We start from the raw sequence: 27,710 nt of genomic DNA on the forward strand, positions 1-27,710 counted from the left end.
GTAAGTCAAAACCCAGGGCTGGCATTATTGGCATCCAATCATCTTGAACAAAGTTGACTCTTGGGAGAGGTAGAAGATAAACAAAGATGGATGGCACCAGCCACACACAGCACATCTGTCAAAACCTCTGTCAAAATAGATTCCTCGGTTGGGCAGGCCCTGATTGTGGCTCAATGAACAAAATCCTCTATCATATTGACCTTTTGTGCATGATTTTATATTTGATATTTCACATTTACATTTTAAGGGTGGACATTTTTTGGTTTTAATTCCACATGTAATTGCGTGAGAGAAAACACCTTTAAAAAGCATCTTTACTTTACTGAAATTATCAGTCTATGTTTTGGTCTTCTTCACTAAACTATGAGCTCCTCTAAGCAGGAACGGCAGGCAATCCATTCCTCACTGTAGGCCAGCACCCAGCTCAATGCATGGGTATTTTAAAGTTGGTTTGCATCAGTAGCATAGAACTACAGGGCCAATCTGTGGGGAGGGGTTTGGGACGGGGGCGGGCCCAACGAGGGACCGGGACCTGTTTTAACAGATCTCCTGAAAGGTTAGGGTTCTTCACTTAAGCTGTTGGGGTTGTTGTGTTTCCCTTCACCAGCAGGAGTTTGCCACTTTAAGGCAAACACCAGGAAGTTAACAGTGGACACAAAGGGGCCGGCGGCAGTGGGGGTGGGGTGGGAGCGATGGTGACAGAAGGCATTTCTGTCTCCAGAGAAAGCGGTCGAGAGTGCGGACAACTGCAGCTGAAAAATAAAGGTTGTAGGATTAATTTTTTCTGCCGAAAGCGGGTTCCGCCTATGTTTTATTCCAGCGAAAGAGGGAGTGGGTGCGGCTGAGTGGGCGGGGTGTTGGCCGAAAGAGGTGGTGAAGCATAGCGCCTCCCCACTGGCTGTTGCTGTTTACGTTTTGTTGCTTTCAATTTTCCTGAAAACGACCGAAAGTGCAGAGCAAAGTCCAGAGTGCTGCTGAAGGATCCGCCCGCTGCTGTAGGAAAGGTCGTGAGATTGGGTATGACCGCAGAGCTCTCAGCTCTTGGCCCTCAGCGAGGACGCACTGGGATCCCCTGTCCCACGCGTTGTAATTCCCTACGGCTAAAAGATCGGCAGAACCCAGTTTCCCGAAAGACACCTGTTGTTGCCAGATTTATTTGGATACCACGGCTAAGGTCTTTCTTGAAAGCTGGTACCTGATATGTGCTTTTTGTCTTTTGTCATCCTTTCTTTAGAACAGATTGCGTAGACCCAACCCTGTGAAGATCTCTGGAGACCATGACCAACAAAAAAATCGCAGTGATTGGCGGAGGTGCTAGCGGGCTCACATCTATCAAGTGCTGCCTAGACGAAGGTTTGGAGCCCGTCTGCTTTGAAAGGACTGATGATATCGGAGGGCTCTGGAGATTTCAGGTAAATTTGGTTTATTAATACTTGGAACCCTCGCTGCAAGTAGGTGCATGAGATATTTAATCTTGTGTCAAGAAATATGATGGCCTTGACAGTGATTAAATCTGCTAGAATTTAGCCTCCCGACCTCTTCTCAACAACTCAATACCAGTTCCTCTTTCCCTAGGCTGCAGCAAAATGGAACACAGACATCATTTGTTTTTCCTTTACTGATATCCAGGAAAATGGTACAGAGATCATTTTCCTTTGAGTGTTGATGCTATCCAGAAGAGGGTAACACTGGATGGTGGTGCGGGGGGGGGGGGGGGGGGGGGGACACAAAATACCAAACAGAAAATATAAAGTGCTTAGAAAATTTGGAGTTGCTCCTGGTCTGCATTAATAAGTAAGTGATGTAGATTACCTGCTACCAATTCCTTCCAGAAATTCCCCCCTTTAATCTTCTGTAACCTTATATTCTCTCTCTCTCTCTCTCTCTCTCTCTCTCTCTTTCTCCCTCACCTTCCTTCCTTCCTTCCTTCCTTCCTTCCTTCCTTCCTTCCTTCCTTCCTTCCTTCCTTCCTTCCTTCCTTCCATGTCTGGTTCACTTTCAATAATTCTCTCATAATCTTAATCATTCAGTAGAATATAAAATCTGGCTGCCTTCCTTCCTTTGAACTTTTCCTTCACTTGAGAAATCAAATCAGCTCAAAGTCCTGTCTTGGGAAGGCAAAGGATACTTCCAAGTGGGTTTTCTTATCTTTGCAAATATTCAGGGTGGGTTTTTTTTCTTTATTTCTTCCTCTTCTTCTACTTCCTCCTCCTTCGACAGAGAGAGAGAGAGAGAGAGAGAGAGAGAGAGAGGCATCTACTCACTTTTCTACTTAGTGGTTGCCATTAATTGCTTCTCATATGTGCCTTGACAGGGGCTTGGGCTGGCATCCCTGGGATCAAGCCAGCAACTAAAGTACTCCAGGTTGCTGCTCTATCCACTGCACCGCCAGCCAAGGCATGCAAATATTCAGTTTTAAAGTGGAGTTGCTTTAATATGCACATCCAGAGTTGTAACTTGTTACTAACAGTTAGTGTCATCTACTTAGGTGATAGTTAATTTTATTATATTCCAGAGAATATTAACCTCTTTTGCTGATCTCCAAAGTGACATACATTGAGTTTGTTTTTAAACTCACTTTCTAAACCAGTGAATGGTATTGGGTGTCCAGATGTTTCATACTTCATAAAAACTAACATAATATTGACCAGTTATTTAAAAGTGGCTTTATAGCATTACACAGTTGAAGAGCAGTACTGTCCTTTTGCATCTTGGCTCTGTCTTGGGGTCTAACTCTATTTAACATTAATTCTTACTTAGTTCTAGAGTGGACACCCCTTAGCAATCCATAACCCCTATGCTTCTGTCATAATCAGTCCTGGGCATGGGCTGAAAAAGCTGTTAGTTAGTATTTAGTAATCAACAGAAAATTCTGTTTTTGTATACAGCCATGATGTAGTGTAGAAGTAAACAGCATAGTCTGTGAACCCACATATAGTCTGTGTCTGCACCTACTAGCAGTGTGATGTTGGGGAAAATCAGTTAATTTCTCTGCACCTATTTCTTCTTCTTTAAGAAGGAGAAAATAATAGTACTAATAATAGTACCCACTTTATAGAGTTATTGTGGGGATTAAGTGCATGAATAATTGTGTCAATTATTAATAACAGTGCCAAGTACACAATAAGTGCTACATGTAAGTTATTATTCAGTAGGCCTGGAATGGGACCCATGCATTTTTGTCTCTGGTAAGCATCTCAGCCAGGTTTGACGACTACTAATTAGGCATGAAATCACCATCCCAGGGTCTTCCATCCACCTATTATCAGGTACCTAACTTTTATCTCCAAGGTACTTTAACACTGTCCTCTGTTAAAGACTTGACTTGGAATTTTTTTTCTGATTATCCTCTTGGCAAATTTCAACAACTTAAAAGTTACTTCCTTGAAAATAAATAAGCTATATTTCATCATAACTCTCTGACTTATGTTAAGGCAGACCACATATGTGTCTGTTATATACTACATCATATATTTTTCATATATTTTAATATATACATATATATTATCTCATGTGTGTGTGTGTGTGTGTGTTTATATCAGAAATAGCTGTTCTTTTGTGACAGTTCCCAGGAATACAGTATATATTTTTTTCTTCTCAAATACCATCACTTGCGTTTTCTTATCTGTATTCGTATTCCTCTTTCTCTATGCCACCTGCCAAAGTGTTATTGCTAAAACTTTCTAGTAATAGTTGCCTCCCATATGGGAATACATTTCAGGATCCTCAGTGGATACCTGAAACCAGGGATAGTACCAAACACTATATATACTGCTTTTTCCTATATGTACTCAACCTATAATAAAGTTTAATTCATAAATTAGGCACAGAAGAGATTAACAATAATAACCAATAATAAAGTAGAACAGTTATACTGTAAAAAAGTTATATGAATGTGGTCTCTCTCAAAATAAATAACTTATTGTTTTATATTCAACTTTTCACTTGAATCACTTTATGACTTCTCTTTGGCATATTGGAATTTGCAGCATCACTACTCTTGCACTTTGGGGCCATTATTAAGTAAAATAGGGTTCCTTGAGCACAAGTCCTGTGATACTGCTGACAGTTGATCTGATAACCAAGATGGCTGCAAGTGACTAACTTGTGGAAAGCATATACAGCATGAATATGCTGGGCAAGGGGATGATACATGGATGGGTTGGAGAAGAACAGAATGAGACTTTATTATGCTACTCAGAATGGCCCAAAATATAAAACTTAGAAACATTTTTATATTAATTAATTTATTTTTATTGAATTTATTTAGGTGACATTGGTTTGCAAAACCATACATGTTTAAATTGTACACCTCAACAAAACATCATCTGCACATTGCATTGTGTGCCCATCACCCCAAGCAAAGACTCTTTCTGTCCTCATTTTCCCCTTCTTTGTCCACCTCCACCTAGCCCCACCCCCTTTTCCCTGTGGCTATCGCCACAATGTTATCTGTGTCTATGTGTTATGTCTATATGTTTTTTGGCTAATCTCTTCAACTTCTTACATCTAGTCTTGGAATTGTTTATTTCTGGGATTTTCCATTTAATATTTTCAGATCTCAGTTGACCTTGAGTAACTGAAACTGCAGAATGCAGATAGGGAGTGAGGGAACTACTGTATATATAAGTTCTCATGGCATGAATTTCAATCAATTTTTTTTTTGTGTGTGTGACAGAGACAGAGAGAGAGACAGAGAAAGGTACAGATAGGGACAGACAGGAAGGGAGAGAGATGAGAAGCATCAATTCTTCGTTGCAGCACCTTACTTGTTCATTGATTGCTTTCTCATATGTGCCTTGACTGGGAGGCTACAGCAGACTGAGTGATCCCTTGCTCAAGCCAGAGACCTTGGGCTCAAGCTGGTGAGCTGTGCTCAAACCAGATGAGCCTGTGCTCAAGCTGGCAACCTCGGGGTTTCCAACCTGTGTCCTCTGTGTCCCAGTCCAATGTTCTATCCACTGCGCCACCACCTAGCCATGCTCAATCAATTCTTGATATCACTAATGTTAGGTAAGACTGATGGTGGAAAAGTACATTGCACTTACTTCCACTCTCTCCAGCATAAGTTTCAATTTTACCCCATTTTTGCTAACACTGAGCTATTGCCTCTTAAATAAGTGAAAATGAGGCAAAATAGGAACATACAGTTGTCCCTCACCATATTGTGGTTCACTTTTTGCAGCTTCACTGTATCATGGATTTTTAAATTGTATATATCTAAATTTGTATCACGAATTTTTTTCTATATTGTGGGATTTTGCGGCATGTGGATATTTTTATATATTTATTGTTTTAATTATTTTTGCAGTAAAATAAACATTGTCTAGCCTAAAAAATTGAAAACTATAAAAAATTAACTAAAACATATTAAAAGAATATTAAATCAAAATAAAATACATAGCATACAGCAGATGAGTAGACAAAGACTCACTCATATGGAAAATGCAGCTACGGCTGCTTCCGCTTGAGCTAGTTTGCCCATGTGCTCTTCTTGGCAGTGCAGTACATTCATCTCATCGTCATCACCTTCATTGTCCTCAGTACTGCACAGCTAATTCATCACCATCTTCATCATTCAAATTGTAGTATATTCACTGGTGAGTACCCATATAGAATTTATATGTTGTTAAAATTACGTAGGTTTAAGAGTGTAGAAAGTGTTTAAGAGCATAGGAAGTGTTTATAAGAGTGTGGGAAAGGTTAATAACAGCATGGGAAAGGTTTGTAAGACTGTGGGGAGGGTTTATAAAGCCTTAAAATATATAGAAATAATAAAATAGATATAAGGTTGCTACTTCGTGGATTTTCACCTATCATAGGGGGTTCTGGAACCTAACCCCCGCAACAGATGAGGGACCACTATATATACTGGACAGAATTTAAATTAGTACAATGATTTGTGGAGAGCAATGTTATAAGTATATAAAAACCCTTGAAATTTACCTGGACTTAGAGATATGTAAAATAATTAAGACTGTAACTCAGATGGGCAGTTCTCACTTGGAATCTCAGGTCATTGCAGTCAGGTGACAACCAAGACTGGACATCTGCTATGGTCTCTTTCCTCACATGTTTAAAACTTCAACTGGGACAACTAGAATTTCTGGGAGCTGACTAAACAACTCTCTATCTCATACATTCTCTTCATGTGACTAGCTTGGCCTTCCTCACAGTATAGTAGTCTCAGGGTAGTTGGACTTTTTTTTTAATATAAAAAATTAAATTTAACAGGATGACATTGATCAACAAAAGTACATAGATTTTGGGTAAACATCTCCACATCATTTGGACAGATGATTATGTGACCCATCACCCAAAGTCAAACCATCCTTCGTCACTTTATATTTGTCCCTCTTTATACCCTTCTCCCACCCCCTCCCCCACATCCCCCTCTCCCTGGTAACCACTGCACCCTTATCTATGTCCATGAGTCTCAATTTTGTTTCCCGCCAATGTGTGGAACCATACCGTTTTTAACTTTTTCTGATTTACTTATTTCACTCAGTATAATGTTATCAAGGTCCATCCATGTTGTCATAAATGATACTATGTCATCATTTCTTATGGCTGAGAAGTATTCCATTGTATATATGTACCACATCTTCTTTATCCAATCCTCTATTGATGGGCACTTTGGTTGTTTCCATGTCTTGGCCACTGTGAATAATGTTGCAATGAACGTGGGGTTTCATGTGTCCTTATGTACCAAAGTTTTTGAGTTTGAGGGGTATATACACAGTAGAGGGACTGCTGGGTTATATGGTAATTCTATTCTTAATGTTTCAAGGAACCACTATACTTTCTTCCATAATAGATGTACTAATTTACATTCCCACCAACAGTGAATGAGAGTTCCTTTTTCTCCACAGCCACTTCAACATTTGTTGTTACCTGTCTTGTTGATAATAGCCAATCTAACAGGTGTGAGGTGGTATCTTATTGTAGTTTTGATTTGTGTTTTTCTGATAACTAGTGAAGATGAGCATCTTTTCATATATCTGTTGGCTATTTGTATTTCTTCTTGGGAGAAGCATCTACGCATGTTTTCTCCCCATTTTTTAATTGGATTGTTTGCTTGTTTGTTGCTGAGCTTTGTGAGTTCTTTATATATTTTGCATATTAACCCCTTATCTGAGCTGTTGTTTGTGAATATCATCTCCCATTTAGTTGGCTGTCTGTTTTGTTGTCAGTTTCTTTGCTGTGCAGATGCTTCTCAGTTTGACATACTCCCATTCATTTATTTTTGCCTTTGCTACCCTTGCCTTTGGAGTCAAATTCATAAATTGTTCTTTATAGCCAAGGTTCATGAGTTTAGTACCTATGTTTTCGTCTATGTAATTTATTGTTTCAGATCTTATATTTAGATCTTTGATCCATTTTGAATTGATTTTTATGGAAGGGGATAAACTGTAGTCAAATTTCATTCTTTTGCATGTGGCTTTCCAATTTTCCCAGCACCATTTATTGAAGAGGCTTTCTTTTCTCCATTGTGTGTTTTTGGCTCCTTTGTCAAAGATGATTTGCCCATATATATGTGGTTTTATTTCAGGGCTCTCGATTCTGTTCCATTGGGCTGTGTGTCTATTTTTCTGCCAATACCATGCTGTTTTGATTATTGTGACTCTGTAATATAATTTGAATTCAGGGATTGTAATACCTTGGTTTCAGGGGTTTTTGTTTTGTTTTATTTTGTTTTCCTCAGGATTGTTTTGGCTATTCAAGGATTTTTATGGTTCCATACAAACCTGGTGACTCTCTGTTCCATTTCTTTAAAAAATGACATTGGAATTTGGGTGGGAACTGCATTAAATTTGTACATTGCTTTGGGTAATATGGCCATTTAAGTATATTTATTCTTCTATTCATTACATGGTAAATTTTTTCATTTCATTGTGTCTTTTTCGATTTCCTTTAATAATGTTTTGTAGTTTTTAGTATATAGATCCTTTACATTCTTTGTTATGTTTATTCCTAGGTTTTTGTTGTTGTTGTTGCAACTGTAAAAGGGATTATTTTTTTTTAGTGTAGTTGGACTTTTTACATAACTGCTGATTTCCACCAGAGTTTTCTAAGAGAACTAGTTAAAGACTATAAGACTACTTATGACTTAGCCTTGGAAGCCATTCAGTATTATCCCAAGTCCATGCTGTTAGTTAAAAGCAAATTATAAAGACAACTCAGATTCAAGGGGAAGAGACTATATAAGGCACAAATACTGGGAACTGTGAAGGGCTGGGTGTGTGTGTGTGTGTGTGTGTGTGTGTGTGTGACTTTTTAAAAAATGGCATTTCTTTCAGAAAACTTTTTCAAGTGTTTATTGACTGTTTATAAACCATGTAATTAATTCACAAGTGGCTATGAATGCTCCTTATTTACTGCAGGAGAATCCTGAAGAAGGAAGGGCCAGTATTTACAAATCAGTGATCATCAATACTTCAAAGGAGATGATGTGCTTCAGTGACTATCCCATCCCAGATCATTTTCCTAACTTTATGCACAACTCCCAGGTCCTAGAGTATTTCAGGATGTATGCCAAAGAATTTGACCTTCTAAAGTATATCCGATTTAAGGTAAGAAATTTTGTGGGTATCTTTGTGCGAAGTTGTTTGTCAAATAAATGAGTAGAGTGGCTTAATTTACCAGTACTTACGTGTAAATATTGGTTTAAAATCACATGTATCTATCCTATCTACATAGAAATTGCACTCTTTGTCCTTATAGAATGTTCCTCTTTTATATATTTTGGCTGCAGCTTATGGAAGCCACCTGCCAGAGTGTTCTCATTGCCTTCATTCTGTACTATTTTACAGCAGTAAAAGAAATTAGGGAGAATGTTTTTCCAGTTAGAGAGGGGAACTGACAGGTATGGAAACTTTAAAAACCCCTGCTTCCACAGCTTGTCCACCAAGTTCTCAGCCCTTTTATACTTTCTGAAATATTTTCCAATGCATTATTTTATATGATTATGAGAATCCTGTTAAGTTGTTATTGGGAAGTTATTGAGAAAGCAAAGAAGTTAATGCTGGTGAAGAGGAAAGAACATTGAACTGGGCAATAAAAATTTTAATTCTAGTCTTTGTTCTATTAGGCTGGGTAAAGTAACCCATATATTTTTTTAACTAATAATTATACCAAAGTTTTACTGACTATCCCATCTCACAGCTTCTTCTTTTATAGTTACTTGTAAAATAGGCATTTATGGGAGCCAGTGAGTGGTTCATTTATATAAAACTTACATAAATGAGCCACTGAGATGGTTTTCTACTCTACTAGGGAATGGAACTCTATATCTCAGTCACATGTTTAAGGCTAGACTGTGAGAACAGGATTCTCATCTTTGGGATGAGAAGATATCAGAGGGTCTCAGGATGTTTGGGGATCAGAGCGAGTAGGCAATTAGTGCATAGAGTATCTTAGAAGCACAGGAGAAGGCTAAGCTTTATTTAAGTGTTGCACTGCCTTAGGGCAGCAACTTTCAAACTTATTCATCTCATGGCACACGTAAGCTACTAAAACTCTGCAGTACACCAAAAAATGTATCTTTGCTGATTTGACAAAAAAAAAAGTAGGCATAATTTTGATTCATTTACACCAGACAGCTACTGTTGTAATGGCTGTTGTCATTTTTTTATTTGACAATCTAAGGAAAAAGAAGTCAGTGCCCTGAATAAAGAAATAGTCAGGTATTACATGTTTTAAAATTTCTTGTGGCACCCCAGTTGCAGATTGCTGCCTTAGGGCAAGGTCCAACATTTGGCACTTTTCCAGAAGCCTGCCAACTCTGTTTTATTTAGCCTGTCTCCTTTAAGTTTTCTCACTCTGTTCTTATTTGTGGAGTATGGAAAGCCAGTATGCCTTCTTCTGTGATACCAGCCCTTTGTGTCACACTCTGCAAGGAGAGTCATGTCAGGGAAGATGTCCACTCTAGAGGCTATGATCACCATTCCCTGTAGCTATCACTTTTCTTTTCAGACTATTGTGTGCAGTGTGAAAAAGCGACCTGATTTCTCCACTTCAGGCCAATGGGAAGTAGTCACAGAATCTGAAGGGAAAAAGGAGGTGCATGTCTTTGATGGAGTCATGGTTTGTACTGGCCATCATACCACTGCTCACTTACCCTTGGAAAGCTTCCCTGGTGAGTAGCCAGCCTACCACAAAGGGAAACCAACCCCTGAACCATACCTGTGACCTGATCCCTGTGGAATGAGGGTTTTTCAGTCACAGTGATTCCTACCTTGGTGTGGAATAAGGCTTATACTAATTGTGCATGTTCTCCTGAAAGATGTTAGAGTAACTTGTATTACTGCTATTTGGGAGGGAGAGATAATGGTACTTTTAGGACTAGAGGGAAGTTAGAGGGATCTATCTTTAGTTTTACAGTGACTAATTTTTCTAAAGATCAAAAGAAAAAACATGGAGTTGATGTACATTAGGTTAAAGGAGGATTTTCAGAAATCAAGGAAACAAACAAATGTTGAGTTTATAAGGAAGAAATTAAGGCTTAAGGAAGGAATTTATTACAATCTTGGGCCTGGATTTATTTTGATAACCAAAAAGCACCCTATGTATATTTTAGAGTTTATAAAAATGTATATACTCCAATTGAAATGGGAGTAGGTTTTTAAAGAGGATAAAAAGACAAAAGAGAATGAAGTTTTTCTGAAGCCATTCATATTTCTGAGTCTACAAGTCCAAAATAAAAACAGGTCCTGAGTGAAGCGGACTATTGATGATAAGAAAATCACAAGGTTTTGCTCTGAGGCTATGGGAAAAAACGTAGGCAGAAATATTCAGAAAAGCAGGTGTGCAGCTAAGTAAAAGGAGAACATATGGAGAGTATATGCTTAAACTCTATACACACTACAAAAAAAATCTGTCAAATGATATCAAGTATGATATCTGATAATTATTTTCCCTTCTTTTTCAGGAATTGAGAAGTTCAAAGGACAGTACTTCCATAGTCGAGACTACAAGAATCCAGACAGTTTCAAAGGAAAAAGAGTCATTATCATTGGCATTGGGAATTCAGGAGGGGATCTGGCTGTGGAGATTAGCCACACAGCCAAGCAGGTTTGAATCAGCAAATTATTTATCATACTTTGCTTCACCCAGGGAGCTGCAGGTAGACTCAACAGAGAGTATGAATACCTGTGCATGGTTCATCAGTGCCAATGGCAAATGTAGGGCTTGCTTTCATTGCCTCACTTGGCAACATTATGATTGATGATATGATGGATCCAAGGTTGCCAGTTAGATTTCCATCATTCAATTGGCCTCACACTAAGGAATTAGGCAATGACCACAGACTATGCTCATAATTCCAGTCAGCTGTCTCTTCAGAGTGTGCCTCTGGCTTTGAAGACGACTAAATAATGGGAGAGCTTGCCAGAGTGCGGCACTCAGAAGTATGGATCCCTGTTGAGCAGCAGGAGTGCCATGTTCTTATATGAAGGAAAGCACACGGGGTCATTGAAAGCTTTCCACTCATAGGATGGTGGAGGAGTTTTCCGCCTCACTCCCCAAGTGGAAAAAAGTAGCAGTCTAATCTTTCAAAAGACAAAATGCTATAGCACATGCAGGCAGCTCACCTCAGCCTAACACATAACATAGACATTTTCACTAAAGCAATTTTTATGTTCTTGAGGGTTTTTGTTTGTTTGATTGATGGATTGGTTTTATTTTGTATCATAGATTTTGAACTGGGGAAAAGGTGTCTTCATTATAAAATCAAGGAAAAAAGATGTGTTTTTTTTGAGAGAGAGAATGGGTGGTGGGGGGAGCAGGGGTGAGGGGAGCATCAATTCATTGTTCCACTTAGATGTTCACCCATTGATTGCTTTTTATATGTGCCCTGACTGGGACTTGAACTGGCAACCTCGATGTCACGCCAATGCCTTCAGATTCAAGCCAGTGACGCCATGGTCTGGCTGGCAACCCTAGGATTCAACAGTGACTTTACGCTCTGGGATGACGCTCTATCTACTACACCACCAGCTAGGGCAAAGACATGTCATTTTTTAATTTTGTTATTCATGTCTTTATTGAATCATAATATCAACAATAGATAAATGTCTTGTTGTTCTTCAGTAACTTTAATTAAGCTGTGCTTCTCCACAAAAATGTTTTAAATTATTTTTTAAAAATAGAAGGTTAATGCTACAACTTTGTTAAATGACCTTTACTCAGAAACTCCATTTAGTAATACTTCTTCTCAGTCCTATCACCTTCTGTCACCACAGAAGTGATTTCAGATGCTCCATGAATTAATTCAATAAGCATTTATCAGAAAATAGCTATGTAAACAATAAAGGGTAAAAATGTGTGTGGCTGTTATGATAAAAAGAATGTGCAAGGTATGTGGTGGGGACTCAAGGCATGAGCCTTCTTTAAGGCTCATTTACTTGTCAAATGGTCAGTTATAAGGAAATGCACTGGACCTGGTCGGTTGGCTCAGTGGTAGAGTGTCAGCCCCATGTGTGGATGTCCTGGTTCGATTGCCAATCAGGATGTCACTTCTCCACACCTCTCTTTCTCTTCCCCTCCCACAGCCATAGCTTGATTGTTGTTTCTAGCGAGATGGCCAAGATGGCTGGGGAAGCTGAGGATGGCTCCATGATCAACCACTAAAAATAGCTCAGTTGCAAAGCAACCGAGCAGTGCCCCAGATGGGCAGAGCATCCCACCATATAGGGCTTGCTGGTGGATCTGTGTCGAGGTGCATGCGGGAGTCTCTCTCTCTCTGCCTTCCTTCCTCTCACTTAATAAGGAGCTGTGCCTTACATGCACTGAGGAATTGTAGACTGCCAAGGAAGAAAGCATACAGAGTGAGTGCAGCTAAGGTAACTGTATCTGAGAAAGCCTGGGAAAATGCATAGCAAAATGATGTTTGCCTAGCAGGGACAGCTCTGTCATACCACTAAAGCAAGCTGAAGAAATTCAATTGCTAGGTTCTGATTTTTTGTTTTACATATTAAATTGTACTTATGAGAGGTGGTTTGTAAATCAAACATTTTAAATGAACCTATAAATTTTAGTGTAACAAGGACATTTTGGTATGAGAATTCTTGTGCTTTAATGCATCTGTGAAGAGAAAACATCCCTTTCTTATAAAACAATTTTCCTTATATTTGTTTCTTATAAACCCAAAAATGTAAATGTGCTGTTTGCTTAAAATAAAGTATAGGTGGAAAACTGAAATAAGTATGATGATAGCCATTAAGCATTTATTGTTTACTGCATTTCACACCCTTTACAAAACCACTACTTTCACAACAGCCTTGTGCCAAATGTATTATTGGCACTGTTTTATACACAGGAAACCTTTTAATTGAGGCTCTGAGCATTTATATTACTCATATACTTACATAACAAAAGTTATATAGATTGTACACGAAACCATTTGGTTCCTAAGACCACGCTGGCTCTTTCAACTGTGACATGTAAAAGTGCTTAATTGTAATAGTGCTAAATTAAGGTCACTGTCGGTGAGAATATATGGGTGAAGTACATGATTACCCCTAAATGTAGACAGGCTACCTTTTTACTTACAGCTGAGACTAAAGACCATATAGCTACAATGTACTTAGATACCTTTTAACTTGAAACTATATCTAGAAAGTTTTATAATGTAGAGAAAATGATTACTTTTACCAGGTAATTCAATATCAAACATTTATCAGCTCTGAACACGGATGGAGCCAGCAGAGGACATAAAAAGCCCCACCAGCTTCCTGTTATTCTACTAGCAATCTTCAATGTTTCCATTAAATAATCAATGAAACATTTTTTTAAGTATAAGCTTTGGTGTCAGTCAGACCTGGGTTGGAAATTCATCACTGCCACTTACTAGCTGTATGATCTGAGGCAGGTTATAAGTCTTCTCTATGCCTCTCATCCATTGAAATGGGGATACTGTTACCTACCTCAAGAGGTTTTTGTGTTGATTAAGTAAAATACAGATAAAGGACCTAGCATAGTGACTTATGGGTCACAATTCTCAATAAATGGAAGTGATGATAACGATGTTTTGGAGAGACTAAAAGATGTGTATGCTATAACTTTCACCCTGGAGAAAACATTAGGAGGAACAGAAAATAGGAGTGTTGAACTCCACACGTATATTCTCACGGATGGTGACCTTGAGCACTATCATGATTAAGCACTTTTGCGCAGTTGAAAGAAAAAAATGTTTAATGTCAATATAAAATTTAAATTACAAGGTTTTATTTTGTAATAATACAAACACTGTCAAAGGCAAAAAGGCTGAGGGTTTTGGATTAAATGATTTCCAGTGCTTTCAGCTTTACTATTGCATGGTTTTAAATGAGTTGAACAGGTGGTAAGTGCTAAAGTATTCAGTGGATGGAGAGAAAATTGTCAGCCAAAAAAGCAGTGTCTTCATGGAGGAGGCAGACTTGATCTGAATCTTAAAAATGAATAGGCTCTGGAGAATTAAGAGGATAGGGGGATTTTCAGGGAGGCATAATGACATTAAATAGAAATTCAGTGGTGGTTAAGAGCAAGACATATTCTTGGTCAGTGAATACAACAATTTAATTGTAAGATTAGTGTCTGAGAGAGAAAATAGCAGAAAATAAAAAAGGATTGTGCAGGCACTGAAAAGCCAGGCTGAGTTTAAACTTACTCTTGAAGAAAATGGGGTACTTGTAAGGGATTATGAACCAGAAAATGGTAAAAGCAGACAATTTTTTCCCACATCCCAGGTTTTCCTCAGCACCAGGAGAGGGGCTTGGGTCCTGAATCGTGTATCAGATTATGGATATCCTTTTGATGTGGTGATGTTTACTCGACTTAAAAATTTCTTGGGGAAGATTTGTGGTCAGTCATTTCTGAACATGTATTTGGAAACAAGAATAAACCAAAGATTTAACCATGAAATGTATGGCCTAAAACCTAAGCACAGGTATGTTTTCAGGATGGGATTGGGTGGTAATAGCCAAAGCACAAAAATAAGGACTGTTCACTTAAGCTAATAGTAGAGCTACTGCTATACATTAAGAAAATCCACAGAATCTGAGATCAGCTTTCTACCTTGCTCTCACAGAAGTCCAAGAACTATAATCTTCAGTCTATGCTTCTCTGCAACAAACTATAGAAATGATCCCCGAAAGTATAGTCTTCAGTCTATGCTTCTCTTTGCCATTAACTATCTGATTATTTCCCCAGGTACTAATTTTGTTTTTATGTGATATCCAACAACACAATGGTAGTAGAGGGCAGTGCATCATTCATTCATTCATTCATTCAGCCCACAAACATTGAGCACCTCTTCTAAGCCAAGCATTATACTGGGCATGGGCATACAGAAATTAAAGATCTAATAGTAATACTAATACAAATAATAACACCTTACCTTTTTTGAGGACTTAATATAAGACAAGCAGAGTGCTAAATGAGTTATAAGCATTACTTCATTTAACCCTCACAACTGCCCTATAGGTTGGTGTTTTCCCTCCAATTTACAGACATAAAAATTGACACTTGGCCATGGCCGGTTGGCTCAGCGGTAGAGCGTTGGCCTGGCATGCAGGAGTCCCAGGTTCGATTCCTGGCCAGGGCACACAGGAGAGGCGCCCATCTGCTTCTCCACCCCTCCCCTTCTCCTTCCTCTCTGTCTCTCTCTTCCCCTCCCACAGTCGAGGCTCCATTAGAGCAAAGATGGCCCGGGCGCTGCAGATGGCTCTGTGGCCTCTGCCTCAGGCGCTGGAGTGGCTCTGGATGCAACAGAGCGATGCCTCGGAGGGGTAGAACATCGCCCCCTGGTGGGCATGCCGGGTGGATCCTGGTTGGGCGCATGCGGGAGTCAGTCTGACTGCCTCCCTGTTTCCAGCTTCGGAAAAATGGAGAAAAAAAAAATTGACACTTAGAGAAACTAATTAGCCTACGATCACATAAGAAACAAATTGTAGATTCGAGAAATGGACTTTACCTTAAATATTCTAAAGAGAAGACAGACAGTAGAATAAGATAAAGAAATCCATGGCAAGCTCTGAGAGCATGAAGGATGGGAGTCCTCCCACAGCCAGGAAGGTAGACTGTGAAAGCATTTCTAGAAGCTGATTTTAAATGCTTTTTTCCTCCTACTTTTTATTTTTTTAAATGTTCAGATTTACTTCATACAAAATAGTAAGTACAATGAACACCCATATACCCTTTACTTAGATATGCCTATTGTTAATAGTTTGCTATATTTCCTTTCTCTCTCTCTGCAGATAGATCCATACATGTATATCATACATGCTACATACATATATGCATGCACACATATTTTTCTCAACCATTTAATAGTAAATTGCTACCATTAATACACTTTGCCCTAAATTATCAGCATATATTGCCTGAGAAAAGTGGCATTCTCCCACATAAACATAATACATTATCACACTTGGAAAAATTAACATTGATAAAATACCATTATCTAATGTATTTAAATTTACCCAATTTGCTCCAATAATATATATTTATAGCTTTTTTATTTTTAACTCCAGGATCCTGTCAGGTATTACACCATTGCATTTAGCTGTCATGTCTCTTAATTTCTCGTAATCTGAAATCTCCTTTAAAAAAAAAATCCAAGCCAATTGTTTTGCAGAAAGTTTGTATATTTGGACTTGCATAGTTGTTTTTCAGGTTAAACAGTTTTGGCACAAACTTTCATAGGTTATATTGTGCCTTCTTGGTAGATCACATCAGGAGCCACATGGTAACAGTTTATGCCACATTAATGATGTTAACTTTGATCACTTGGATAAGGTGGTATCAACAAGTTTTCTCCTTTGTAAAGATCTTTTTCCTTTGAAATTACTCAGTGGGGTGATATTTTGAGGCTCTGTTTCCCAACAACCTTTTACCTAAGTTATGGAAACTGTAGCATTTATAACTTCTGTGATTATAAAATAAATTGAGGCTTTTGGGAATACTAGCAGATTGCCAAGCAAATAAAAGTAAGGAAGTAGCATTCTAATTATAAATACAAGATCTGTAATAGCAAAAGAATATGCTCTGGAACTTGCATGTAGTCTGGTTTGGCTGGACTTATGTGGCAAAGATGGAAGAGTGACTGAGCACATCTCCAGGCTCACTGGGCAAACCTCTGTAGGATTTGCTAAATAAAAAGTTTAGAATGAAGATAGTTCAGATCCATTGCAAGATTTTAAGCAAGTGAGCAACATAATAATAAATGCATTTTGGAACAACCATGCCAAAAATTATGTAGAGGATATGTTGAAGGGAGATGGAGTAGGAAGCCCTGAAGACAATTGTAATAGTCTAGGTGAGATGGAAAATAGAGAAAACTATTCTGGGGACGATAAGAGGAGAAAGGGAAAAGACTGGGTGGCTGGTTGTGAGACTTGCTGTTTTGTGGCATAAAGCAACTACGTTGATGGTGGTACTATTAGTGAAAAGGAGTAAGTCTAAAGAAAAAAATGAAAGCATGAGGTTGGAATGAGAGCACAATCTATGTCTAAAAGGGTAGAGTCAAGGCATAATTAATTGCAACAAACCAGTAATAGTTATTTAAACATACCAGGTTCTTGAGTCAAGTCTAGCTTTGTCTGAACATGATGGGCTAAGGGTTCACAGAGCCTGTTAACTTAGGATCCAAGGATTCAGACTGCTTTTTAGAAAGGACTGGAAACCCTACCTTAATTTTTTGGCACCCTTATCCTATGCTGTCTCTAGGAAATACTGCTTAACAGGCCTGGGGATCCCAAGGAAGTTTGTAGAAAACCATTTTGATATAAATTATATAATCTTAGGCTGTGTCACATTGGGCAAACCACTTACCTTTTTTATGCTTCAGTTTCCCCATATATAAAACCTGGATATTGATACCTGTTCTACCTTCTTCATTGGGTTTGTGTGAGACTCAAATAAGTTATTACATGTACAATCAATTTATAAGTATAAATTACAAGGCATATGTAATTTATTATACAGTTTGGAAAATGATGGTTTAAGTCTAGCTCTTCTTGGGCCTTTGGAACTGGAAATGAGACTCAACAGAATGCTGACAGTCCAGTTCTGTATACTTCTTGTCAAACAGATAAAAACTATTAACTTGTAGCCTTATTATATCACTGAGAACATTACTATTCCTTAAGAAACCATACATGCACTTTCCAAATAAAACCTTTCTTCCTTCACTTCTCAATGCCATCCAGGCTCCAACTTCTTCTCTGAGATCCTGACCTGTGCCAGTATATATTAGACCTTTCCTAAATTCCATGGATAGACAGAGAGGGAGACACTGGCATATTGTTTATTTACCTCCATCAAAATAGAATTTTACTTACGTGTTACTAATCTCTCTCTCCTTCCCTGCCCCCATGATTGCTCTAATTTCTCCTTCTTTTTGGTCTTTATCACCACTCACAGAGCTCTGAGTCAGCATCCAACAGTCAATGATGACCTGCCAAATCGTATAATTTCTGGCTTTGTGAAGGTGAAAGGAAATGTGAAGGAATTCACAGAGACAGCTGCCATATTTGAAGATGGCTCCAGGGAGGATGACATTGATGCTGTTATCTTTGCCACAGGCTATAGCTTTGCTTTTCCTTTTCTTGAAGAGTCTGTCAAAGTAGTAAAAAACAAGATATCCCTGTATAAAAAGGTCTTCCCTCCTAACCTGGAAAAGCCAACTCTTGCCATGATAGGCTTGATCCAGCCCTTGGGTGCCATTATGCCCATTTCAGAGCTCCAAGCGCGCTGGGTCACTCAAGTATTTAAAGGTAAGTAACCATGTAAGTTGACTACTTAATTACTTGGTAGTATGTTTAACTATGTTTATGTTCTTGCTTTTAAATAGCTGACACAGTATGTTAGATTGTTACAGTGCCTGACACAAAAAATTAGTGCTCAAAAATTAATTTTTGAGGTAATATAAAGTAATATTTAACTATGAACATCTATTGGAATCTGCTGGGAAATTTTCCCAAAACAGGCATGCTTTGCCTGGTGGTGTTTATAAGTATGGGGTGGGGGAGACTTAGAGATCATTGAGAAAATGTTCCTCAGGTGATTCCAATGTGCACTCCAGATCAGAATCCACTCATCTAGATTTTAGACAACTGATAAATGTATGTGTGAAGCAAAAGAAGTTTATCTTCTTTCATTATAGATAAAGCCAAATACAGAAATGGTATGATTTGATTTCAGCCAAAAATTAGGACTAATCCAGATGTTAATTATATCTAGCATTATTAGAAAATTATAATGTCCTAGAACTTATCATTGTTCTTCTCTAAACTGGTCAGAGCATACCCAAAGACATGCTTCAAAAGTGCAAGGGGAGTGCATTAAAAGGAGAGGCCTGAATGGTTAAGGGATTTGAAAATGTATCATTTGAAGTATAACTGAAGAAGCTGGAGAGGTTTCCCCGGAGCAGATAAGATTCAGGGGAGACAGGAACCCTCCCTTCAAATATCTGAAGCAGTGTCCCAAGGCAGAAGGATTTGACTCCTCAGTATCACTTCGAAAGTTTGCACCAGGACTTTGTGAAACTTTGAGGATTGCACAATATCAGCTTAACATTAAAGACAAACAAGCCAACATTTTTTTTTCTATCAGCTGGTGCCATTTACAGATGAAATGGGATGCCTCTGAAATTGTGAGGAATCTACGCAGAACAGAAAGAAAATGAAAATGGCTGGATGGCCATTTGGCCAGGCCAATATGGAGTAGATTCAAACCGCAGAACAGGAAGAAATCTAACAAAGAAATCATTTGATTTTATGGTGGTTAAAATAAAATTTGCTATCATTACTAATGTTTAATTAAAACTATTCAGAGTTCTTGTTAAAATTACAGCTTCCTATTCCCTAGTGCAGATTGTCATGGTAGCAAAGAAAAAAGAAACGGTAGTATTAGAGTTGATAAATCAAAAACCTTCCCAAAGTTCTATTATTTCTTACAGCCTTTTAGCTATATCATTGGGTGAATTTGAAAGGATTTGGTGATGGAATATATGTTGGGTTTGAAAGCAAGAAAAGAATCTGGCCATTAATTTAAATTGGTAACCTAAGAGGGGGAGCAAGATAGGAAGATGGGAGAGAAAAAATATGGTAAAAATATATGTCTGAACAAGGAAAGTATTAATGAATTAAGAAAGAACTGCACTGCAGGATTTTGTATATATAATACATGTCTTTATATGGATATATTCCTATCTATTTATCTGTCTAATCTATAGAAGTTTTTTTTTGTTTTTTATTTTTTGTTTTTGATAAATTGGCTGCCTCTCCCAGGCAAGAAATATACCTCCTTCCCCGTAATGTTAACTAGAGTTAATAGAAGTAAAAGTCATGGTTGAAGTATAAGAAGTAATTTGGAAATCAACTCTCAAAATATGTTTCATGAGCATCATAAGAGACCTATGCTTAATCTCAAATGAAGCATTTTAGTGTTTCCTCATTGACTTTTGAATATAAGTAAGAATTTCCAAGGCTAAAATGAGAAAACACATGGCAAAATGCTGAAGGCTATTTTTTGAGTGTTGAATTTCTGGGTCTCACATGTTAAGAGGGACACACTAGGATAGTAACTAGTGTGTCCAGAGAAGCTCAACCAACCTGGCAGAGTACGTGAAACCCATTATGTGGCAAACTAGTACTCTGCTGCTGATAAGACATGAAGTTATGATAGTTGTTTTCAAATGTTTCAAGGGCTGTCATTTAAGGTAAGACTCTTTGGCTTCAAAGAGCAGAGCTAAGTCCAGTAGTACAAGTTGCGTGGAGGTAGACTTTAGGGCCAACAGAAAAAATATGTTGTAGCAACTAGAGCAGCCAGATAATTAAATGATTTCCTCAGAAGGTAATGAAATCACCACCAGATAAGATGTTTAAGGAGGAATGAGATAACCATTTGATTAGAGTATTTGTAAAAAGAAGGCTGGCACTAGGTAAGGTATATTACCATTTTAAAATTATACCATCAAGAATTTTATGGAGTAATTTTATGGCTGGGTGTAGCTAAAATTATCTACATGGCATAGTGCCTATAAATCTGGGCATAAAGTTAATCCTTTAAGCTTAGAGTTGTTTATAGTGATTTTCATACTATTCTACCTTTCTCTAGCCAGGTCCTTGATGTTAAATTTCTACTATTGGAACTGTTTGTTCATCAGTGCTTAAATTTGTCTGTCAAGATTGGCTATTATGAGTTGCCTTTGGCTTTACCCCCATTCTGACTAAATAAAAAGTTTTAGAAGATAAGGTTTATCTTCCACAGGACTGTGGGCATGAAATGGGATTGAAAGTTAATTTTTATTTTCCTCTCCCTGTGGTACTTTTTGTTAGTAAGGGGGGCAACTAAGGCTGTGCCCCCTGCTCTTTTACTTTGTACTTTATGTTCCTTATATTCAATACTTTAAGGCAGTGGTGGTCCCCAACCTTTTTTGGGCCACGAACCGGTTTAATGTCAGAAAATATTTTCATGGACCGGCCTTTAGGGTGGGATGGATAAATGTATCATGTGACCGAGACAAGCGTTAAGAGTGAGTCTTAGACGGATGTAACAGAGGGAATCTGGTCATTTTTTAAAAATAAAACATCATTCAGACTTAAATATAAATAAAACGGAAATAATGTAAGTTATTTATTCTATCTCTGTGGACCAGTACCAAATGGCCCACGGACTGGTACCGGTCTGTGGTCCGGGGGTTGTGGACCACTGCTTTAAGGCCATTTATCATTTCCTTGTGTCCGTATTTCATTTCCCCATTGAACGACTATGCTAGGGAGGAAGCAGGTTATCAGTTGGAAGGCAAAGTTAAGAGAAATAGCTTCCAAAAACAAAGTAGAATAAAGAAAACTACTTATGTTCATTAATATTATATTATGGTGGTGGTAGGGTAAGGTGACCAAGTGAAGGTGTAACTTCCATGGGCACAGAAAACTATTCTGTGTTTCTTTGAATTCTCCATAACATAGTAATTGTTAATAGGATTGCTGTTCCTAGTAAGCTAGCTTTACACTTAAATTTTTGGTTTTTCTCTTTAGGGCTAAAGACATTGCCCTCACAAAGTGAAATGATTAAAGAAATAACTATGGTTCAAGAGGAAATGAAAAATAGGTAAGAAATTCTCCCAGGGAAGTATGTGCTTAATTTTTCTACTTAATAAGTACAATATTGTACTATATTTATCTTCATTGTGTTAGTTTAAGGCAGGAGTCAGGAACCTATGGCTCGCGAGCCAGATGTGGCTCTTTTGATGGCTGCATCTGGCTCGCAGACAAATCTTTAATAAAAAAAAATAATCACTTTAAAAATATAAAACATTCTCATGTATTACAATCCATTCATTTCCTACCGCTCATGTTCATGGTTGCGGGTGCTTGGAGCCAATCACAGCTGTCCTCTGGACAACACCAAATTTTTATTGGATAATGCCTAACGTACACGGGTCGTTGTTTGGCTCCCACGGTATTACATTTTAAAATATGTGGCATTCATGGTTCTCTCAGCCAAAAAGGTTCTCAACCCCTGGTTTAAGGCTTTAGATTATATAAATATTTTGAAGGAAAAGGAGGTAATAGTGTGTGACGATAGAATGGAGAAGTAGCACCAAGCAGTTTGGATATGGATAGGAAAGAAGAGACAAGCTTAAGGCACCCAACTTTCCTCCTTCCTTTCACTGCCAAACTTATGCAATAAATGTTCTGCATTATATGCTCTAAATTCTCACCCTTTCTCCCTAGTAATCTCCCTGCATTGTAACTTCTCCAACTGCTCTCTTCAAAGTCATCCATAACCAACTTCATTTTCCTTCCTCTCTGAGTTTGATGCTTTTAAACATCTCATCCTTCCTGGAGTGCTTTCTTTCCTTGTTTTCCTGGTACTAAAATATCTTATTTCAACTTTCCTCTTCCCTTTACTTCGACTTATTTTTGTCTAGCCACCTTCTGACTGAACAGTTCCTGAAGATATAATTTACCCTTCATTGAGGGTCAACTATGTACATACACTTATAATGGTTTAGGCGTATGAATTTTTTTATTCCTCATAATAACCCTGCAAGGCAGATACTAGTGACTCTCTTTGTGAAAGCTTCATGGACACTCAGAACTATAGGGTAAATGCATGTCTATAAACTCTTGAATCAAAGTAACATTCATAAGAGAGAGCTCTCAAATTCTGTCCTGTTTTGTCTCCTTCTCTTTTAAACTTTAGAATCTGTCAGTTCATGTGGAATTTCATTTTACCATTTCTACTTCAAATTTATTTTATATTATTTTTTCCTGTCCTTGTTTTTAGATTCTTTTAATAAGCCCATCTGATCTCAATTATTTTGACTTGCCTTTTCTCTTACCTCCTTTCTGTCCCACTGTTCTTTCTTTTATTTTTATTATAGAAAGTAAAAAAAGAAAGTTACCAATTAGCTCTCTAAATCCCATTCCTTCCACACAGATATCATCAGTTACCACATTTTTCCTCTAAGAGCCCTTTAGCTCTTCAAATCTGCACTTGATGTAATCATTCCCTCTGGCTCCACTTGGAGGGTCACTTCCTCTTGCAGGATAAGTCATCCTCTCACCTCCTTTCTAGATTCTGAATTAACATTGGCCCTTGAAAGTCCTGCTCTGTGTACCCCACCCCTACTGCCCTCATAAAACAGTTGAGGGTCCTGAACTTGAGAATTTTTGTGATGAGTTCTCTCTTTATGATATAAGCAGAGTTCTCTGGATCTGAATCTGCTATATTTGCTTCATCTATATCCATCTGTGTTTTCCACAACATTCCTCCTCTACTGTAGGAAGTGCCTACAGACATTTTACACTCACATTCTATACTCATTCCTTCTTTATTACTTCACTACACTGTTCCCCTGACTTGTAATACTGTACTTTCCTCTTCATTCTAAGCTAATCCATAGCTTCCACATTCTTCAAGGACTTATAATAGCTCTGTTTTAACTACCCTCTTCTACATTTCTGTTTAGCAGTCTAAAACCATATGATTTGCCAAAAGCTTGATATTCTTGTATGTTTCATATATACCTATCTAATATCCTCCAGTAGATTGTAAAGTCCCTAAGGATAGACAATGTCATCTTTCTTCTCTATCTTCCATAGCTTCTAGCCCAATATTGAGCCAGTAACAGGTACTTAGAGCACCAATTAATTGACTGATTGATTGATTGATTACATTATTGATAGGCCATGGCTTTTGTCTTCTCTGCTTCAGGTATGTGGACAGCCAACGCCATACCATTCAGGGAGACTTTATAGATACCTTGGAAGAACTTGCTGATCTGGTGGGTGCCAGGCCCAATCTGCTGTCTCTGGCCTTCACCGACCCCAAATTGGCATTACATTTATTAATAGGACCCAGTACTCCAATCCAGTATCGTCTACAGGGCCCTGGAAAGTGGAACGGAGCTCGAAAAGCTATCCTCACCACTGAAGATCGTATCAGGAAGCCTATGATGACAAGAGTAGTCAAAAGCAGTAATTCCACAACTTCAGCAATAACAATGGGCAGGCTTATGCTGGTTGTTGTTCTCTTTGCTCTAATTATAGCCTATTTTTAGCTGTTCATTGTTGTTGCCCCATTTTTCTTTGGGGAGCTGGGTCTAGAGATGCCTTCAGATTATGTCAAGATTAAACAACTCTCAGTTTCACATTGCCCAGAAATCTACTTTTATTTCTCTTTCCAAAGCATTAATCCTCTTTTCCCTGCAATGAAATTCCAGCTTTTCATTCATATTGATTTATCTTCCTTCTATGACCCATCATGTTTCCTTCCAGCAGTCCCTACACTGTGAGCTCAGATACTCTCTTATTCACCTTTTTATGTCCTTAGCAGAATTCTTAACACATGATAGGTGCTCAATAAATGTTTGTTATCAAATATTATGGTGGGAGCATAAGTCAATATCTGTATAAGAAATGGATGATTCTATGTAACTCTGCTTCTGAAGGTTTTCTGATTTGGTTTTCTATTAGAAGCTCACTCTTTTATTTTTTAATATTGTAACTAAATATATGTTTCCTGAGGGATAAAAGAAATAATGGTTTTGTAGCAGTTTTTTATAGCTAAGATATAAAGATACTTAAACATTTTGTCTCATTAGCTATTCACTAGTTTATTGTATATCTGATATCTGGTCATTTAGATTCTTTTTTCCTTCAGCAAAGGTCTTTATTATCTCAATGAAGAAATTTTTTAGGCTCTTAGGTTGTTTCTAATAATCTAGCATTTGTCAGAAGATTCAAGTTGGTTGAAAAACTTGAGATTTTAAATTAGTCCTATCTTCTTTTATCTCTAGTTCACATATTAGAATCCAACAAGACTTTACCTTAAGAAATATAAGTAGCTGCCTACTGTTGTAGCATGGCATACAAATGTAATTTGGTTTGTCTCCCCCAACTCCTGCTTTCTCCTCTCCAACCCCTCTGACACATAAAATAAAAAGTAATAAGTATTTAAAGAAGTCATTTCTTATTAAGTTAGAATTGATAATAACTAAATATAGAAGCGTTCAGAAGGAAGGGGTAGTAAAGGGTTAAGGGGGTCAAATAATGGAAAAAACTTTGACTTTGGGTGGTGGGAATGCAATGTAATATACAGATGATTATTATACAGAATTATACACTTGAAACCTATATAATTTTATTAACCATTGTCATCCCAATACATCTAATTAAAAATAAATAAACAAACAAACAAAAAAACAGAGTAATGGCAGCATGAGAGATACCTCTGATCTCTCCCTTTAAAATTTCAATAAGTTGAAATATTATAATGCAGCAAAGTAGTAACCCCAGATAGGCTCGCAGGTGTGCATGAAAGATACATGCACTGAATGGACTAAATATGGGAAGGATTGGAAAGAGGAGTGAAAGATAAAATACACTCATGGTCCACTCCGGAGAGAAGCTCAAACTGAAGGGTTTGTTGTTTCTTTTTTCTTTCTCTGCTGGGGCTCTGCAGAGGAAGGAAGCCCAGAGTGACAGTTTTGTCTGCCATGACACTGTTGAGGGGAAAAGCCCAGACTGACTGGGTCTTCTTCTGCCAGGAAGAGCAGAGAGATTGAGGGGCAAAGGGGGAGATACTAAACCAAAGTGGTGGCACAATGAGGGGTCATGGCCAGTGTTCCTGCAGTCTGCCTGCATCCACATTTGGCAGAGACAGAGAAAACTAAAAGGTGGCCCCCTGGCCTCCCAGATCTTGCCTCTCTCACTTTGCAGGTATGAAGAGTTGTGGAGAGAGACCCCACAGCTAACTCTCCAGAGCCACTCTCTCCCCTGAAGAATAGATATGCCATGCATCTGGTTTCCTGGTCTGTTGGGATGTAGGGAGGAGTGCTTGGAAGCCTGAGATCACCATTGCTAAAGCCATAAAGTCTTCACAATGTGCCCCACCCACCAACGTGACTGAAGCCCTACCTACATCATTGCAACAGCAACATTTTAGCAGAGGTCAGCCCAGGAATTTCACAGAGCTAAAACTTGTAATACAGTGACACCTACTGGGAGAAAACAGTAACCTTTCAAAACAGAATTTTTTCCTTTTTTTATTGTTTTTTATTTCTTTCTCTTTTGAATTTCATTTTTAATTTTTACATTTTTATTCTTTTTTATGAGTGTTTTATCTGTTTTTATTTTATTTTTACTATTTGTTTTTGTGGTTTTCTTTTTTACTTGTCATTATTTCTAAATTTTTTTATTTTTTATTGTACTTTTTTATTTTGATTTTTTATTTTCCTTAGTTGTTTTTTGTTAGCCTTCTTAACAAGACCACTCTCAAATGGCATCAGAAAGAAGAAATCAAATACCATTCCCACACAGATAAATAGTTCAAAAAAGAAAATGAAAAATTTCAAGAAAGCAATCTCAATTGCATGGAAACCTTAGACTTAAATGATAGAGAATTCAAAATAGAAGTTCTGAAAATGCTCAATGAGATGAGAGAAAACACTGATAGGCAATATAATGAGACAAAAAAATTAATAAACAAAATGAGTATTTCACCAAGGAGACTGAAACTTTAAAAACAGAGATAAAGAACTCAATACATGGGGATGACATCAGAGAAATGGCACTATAAGGAGTGATACCAATAAATCTCTCCAAAAATTCAACAAGATCTTCAACCAGAGACAGAAAAATCTATCCTTGGAGCCTCCAGAAGTTCCACACTAAACGCGAAGGTATGATTGAGCGAAAAATTGACTAAATATATAATCAACCCCGAAGGAAATAAGGAGGAAGAAACACTCTGCCTTCCTCACTAACCTAAATAAGGGCTACTTTCACTGGGAAATGAGAGCATAGGAACTAAGGCGGGCATAGGGTGTGAATAGATCCAGACTACAGCACAAACGTCCGAACCAGGCTGTGGCACGGACATCCAAGCTGAGGAAAAACTGTGCTTGTGGCAACCTAGTCAACACAAGCTAATGCTCATGCCAAATCCAGACAAAGAAAGGCACTTGGGACAGCCATCCACCCAATCTCCTGGTCAGCACACACAGATAGTGGGCGAGAGATTCCTCCTAGAGCCCCGGGAGAGGGCGCCCATTACCGGACAGAGGGGCAGGGTCAGAGGCCTCTCTGTGGGCTGAAACCAGAGTCTCGCGGTTGCCACTGTGCCCTGAAAAGCAGCGTGTGGGGAGTGAGTGGGAGTGAAATTCCCTACACTCGAACTTTTCTGTGCGGGCGGGGCATCTCACTCGGAGTGAGAGG

At 38.1% G+C, this 27,710-nt stretch overlaps 1 protein-coding gene across 2 annotated transcripts; it reads left to right on the forward strand.

Annotated features, from left to right (window-relative positions):
• Positions 1 to 634: 634 nt before the first annotated feature.
• FMO5 (flavin containing dimethylaniline monoxygenase 5) lies at positions 635 to 25,456 on the forward strand. Of its 2 annotated transcripts, none has more exons than XM_066261751.1 (9): positions 635 to 765; positions 1,235 to 1,412; positions 8,385 to 8,573; positions 9,976 to 10,138; positions 10,931 to 11,073; positions 14,727 to 14,926; positions 18,403 to 18,755; positions 22,023 to 22,095; positions 24,208 to 25,456. In XM_066261751.1, the coding sequence occupies exons 2-9, from the start codon at positions 1,278 to 1,280 to the stop codon at positions 24,551 to 24,553; spliced, it is 1,602 nt and encodes a 533-aa protein (XP_066117848.1). In that variant the 5' UTR covers positions 635 to 765; positions 1,235 to 1,277; the 3' UTR covers positions 24,554 to 25,456. The 2 variants fall into 2 exon arrangements, with proteins under 2 accessions (XP_066117848.1, XP_066117847.1); XM_066261750.1 differs by lacking the exon at positions 635 to 765 and adding an exon at positions 861 to 1,017.
• The last annotated feature ends 2,254 nt before the right edge of the window (positions 25,457 to 27,710 follow it).

Source organism: Saccopteryx bilineata, chromosome 2 (assembly GCF_036850765.1).
Source record: "Saccopteryx bilineata isolate mSacBil1 chromosome 2, mSacBil1_pri_phased_curated, whole genome shotgun sequence".
In the NCBI taxonomy this organism is placed as follows: domain Eukaryota; kingdom Metazoa; phylum Chordata; class Mammalia; order Chiroptera; family Emballonuridae; genus Saccopteryx; species Saccopteryx bilineata.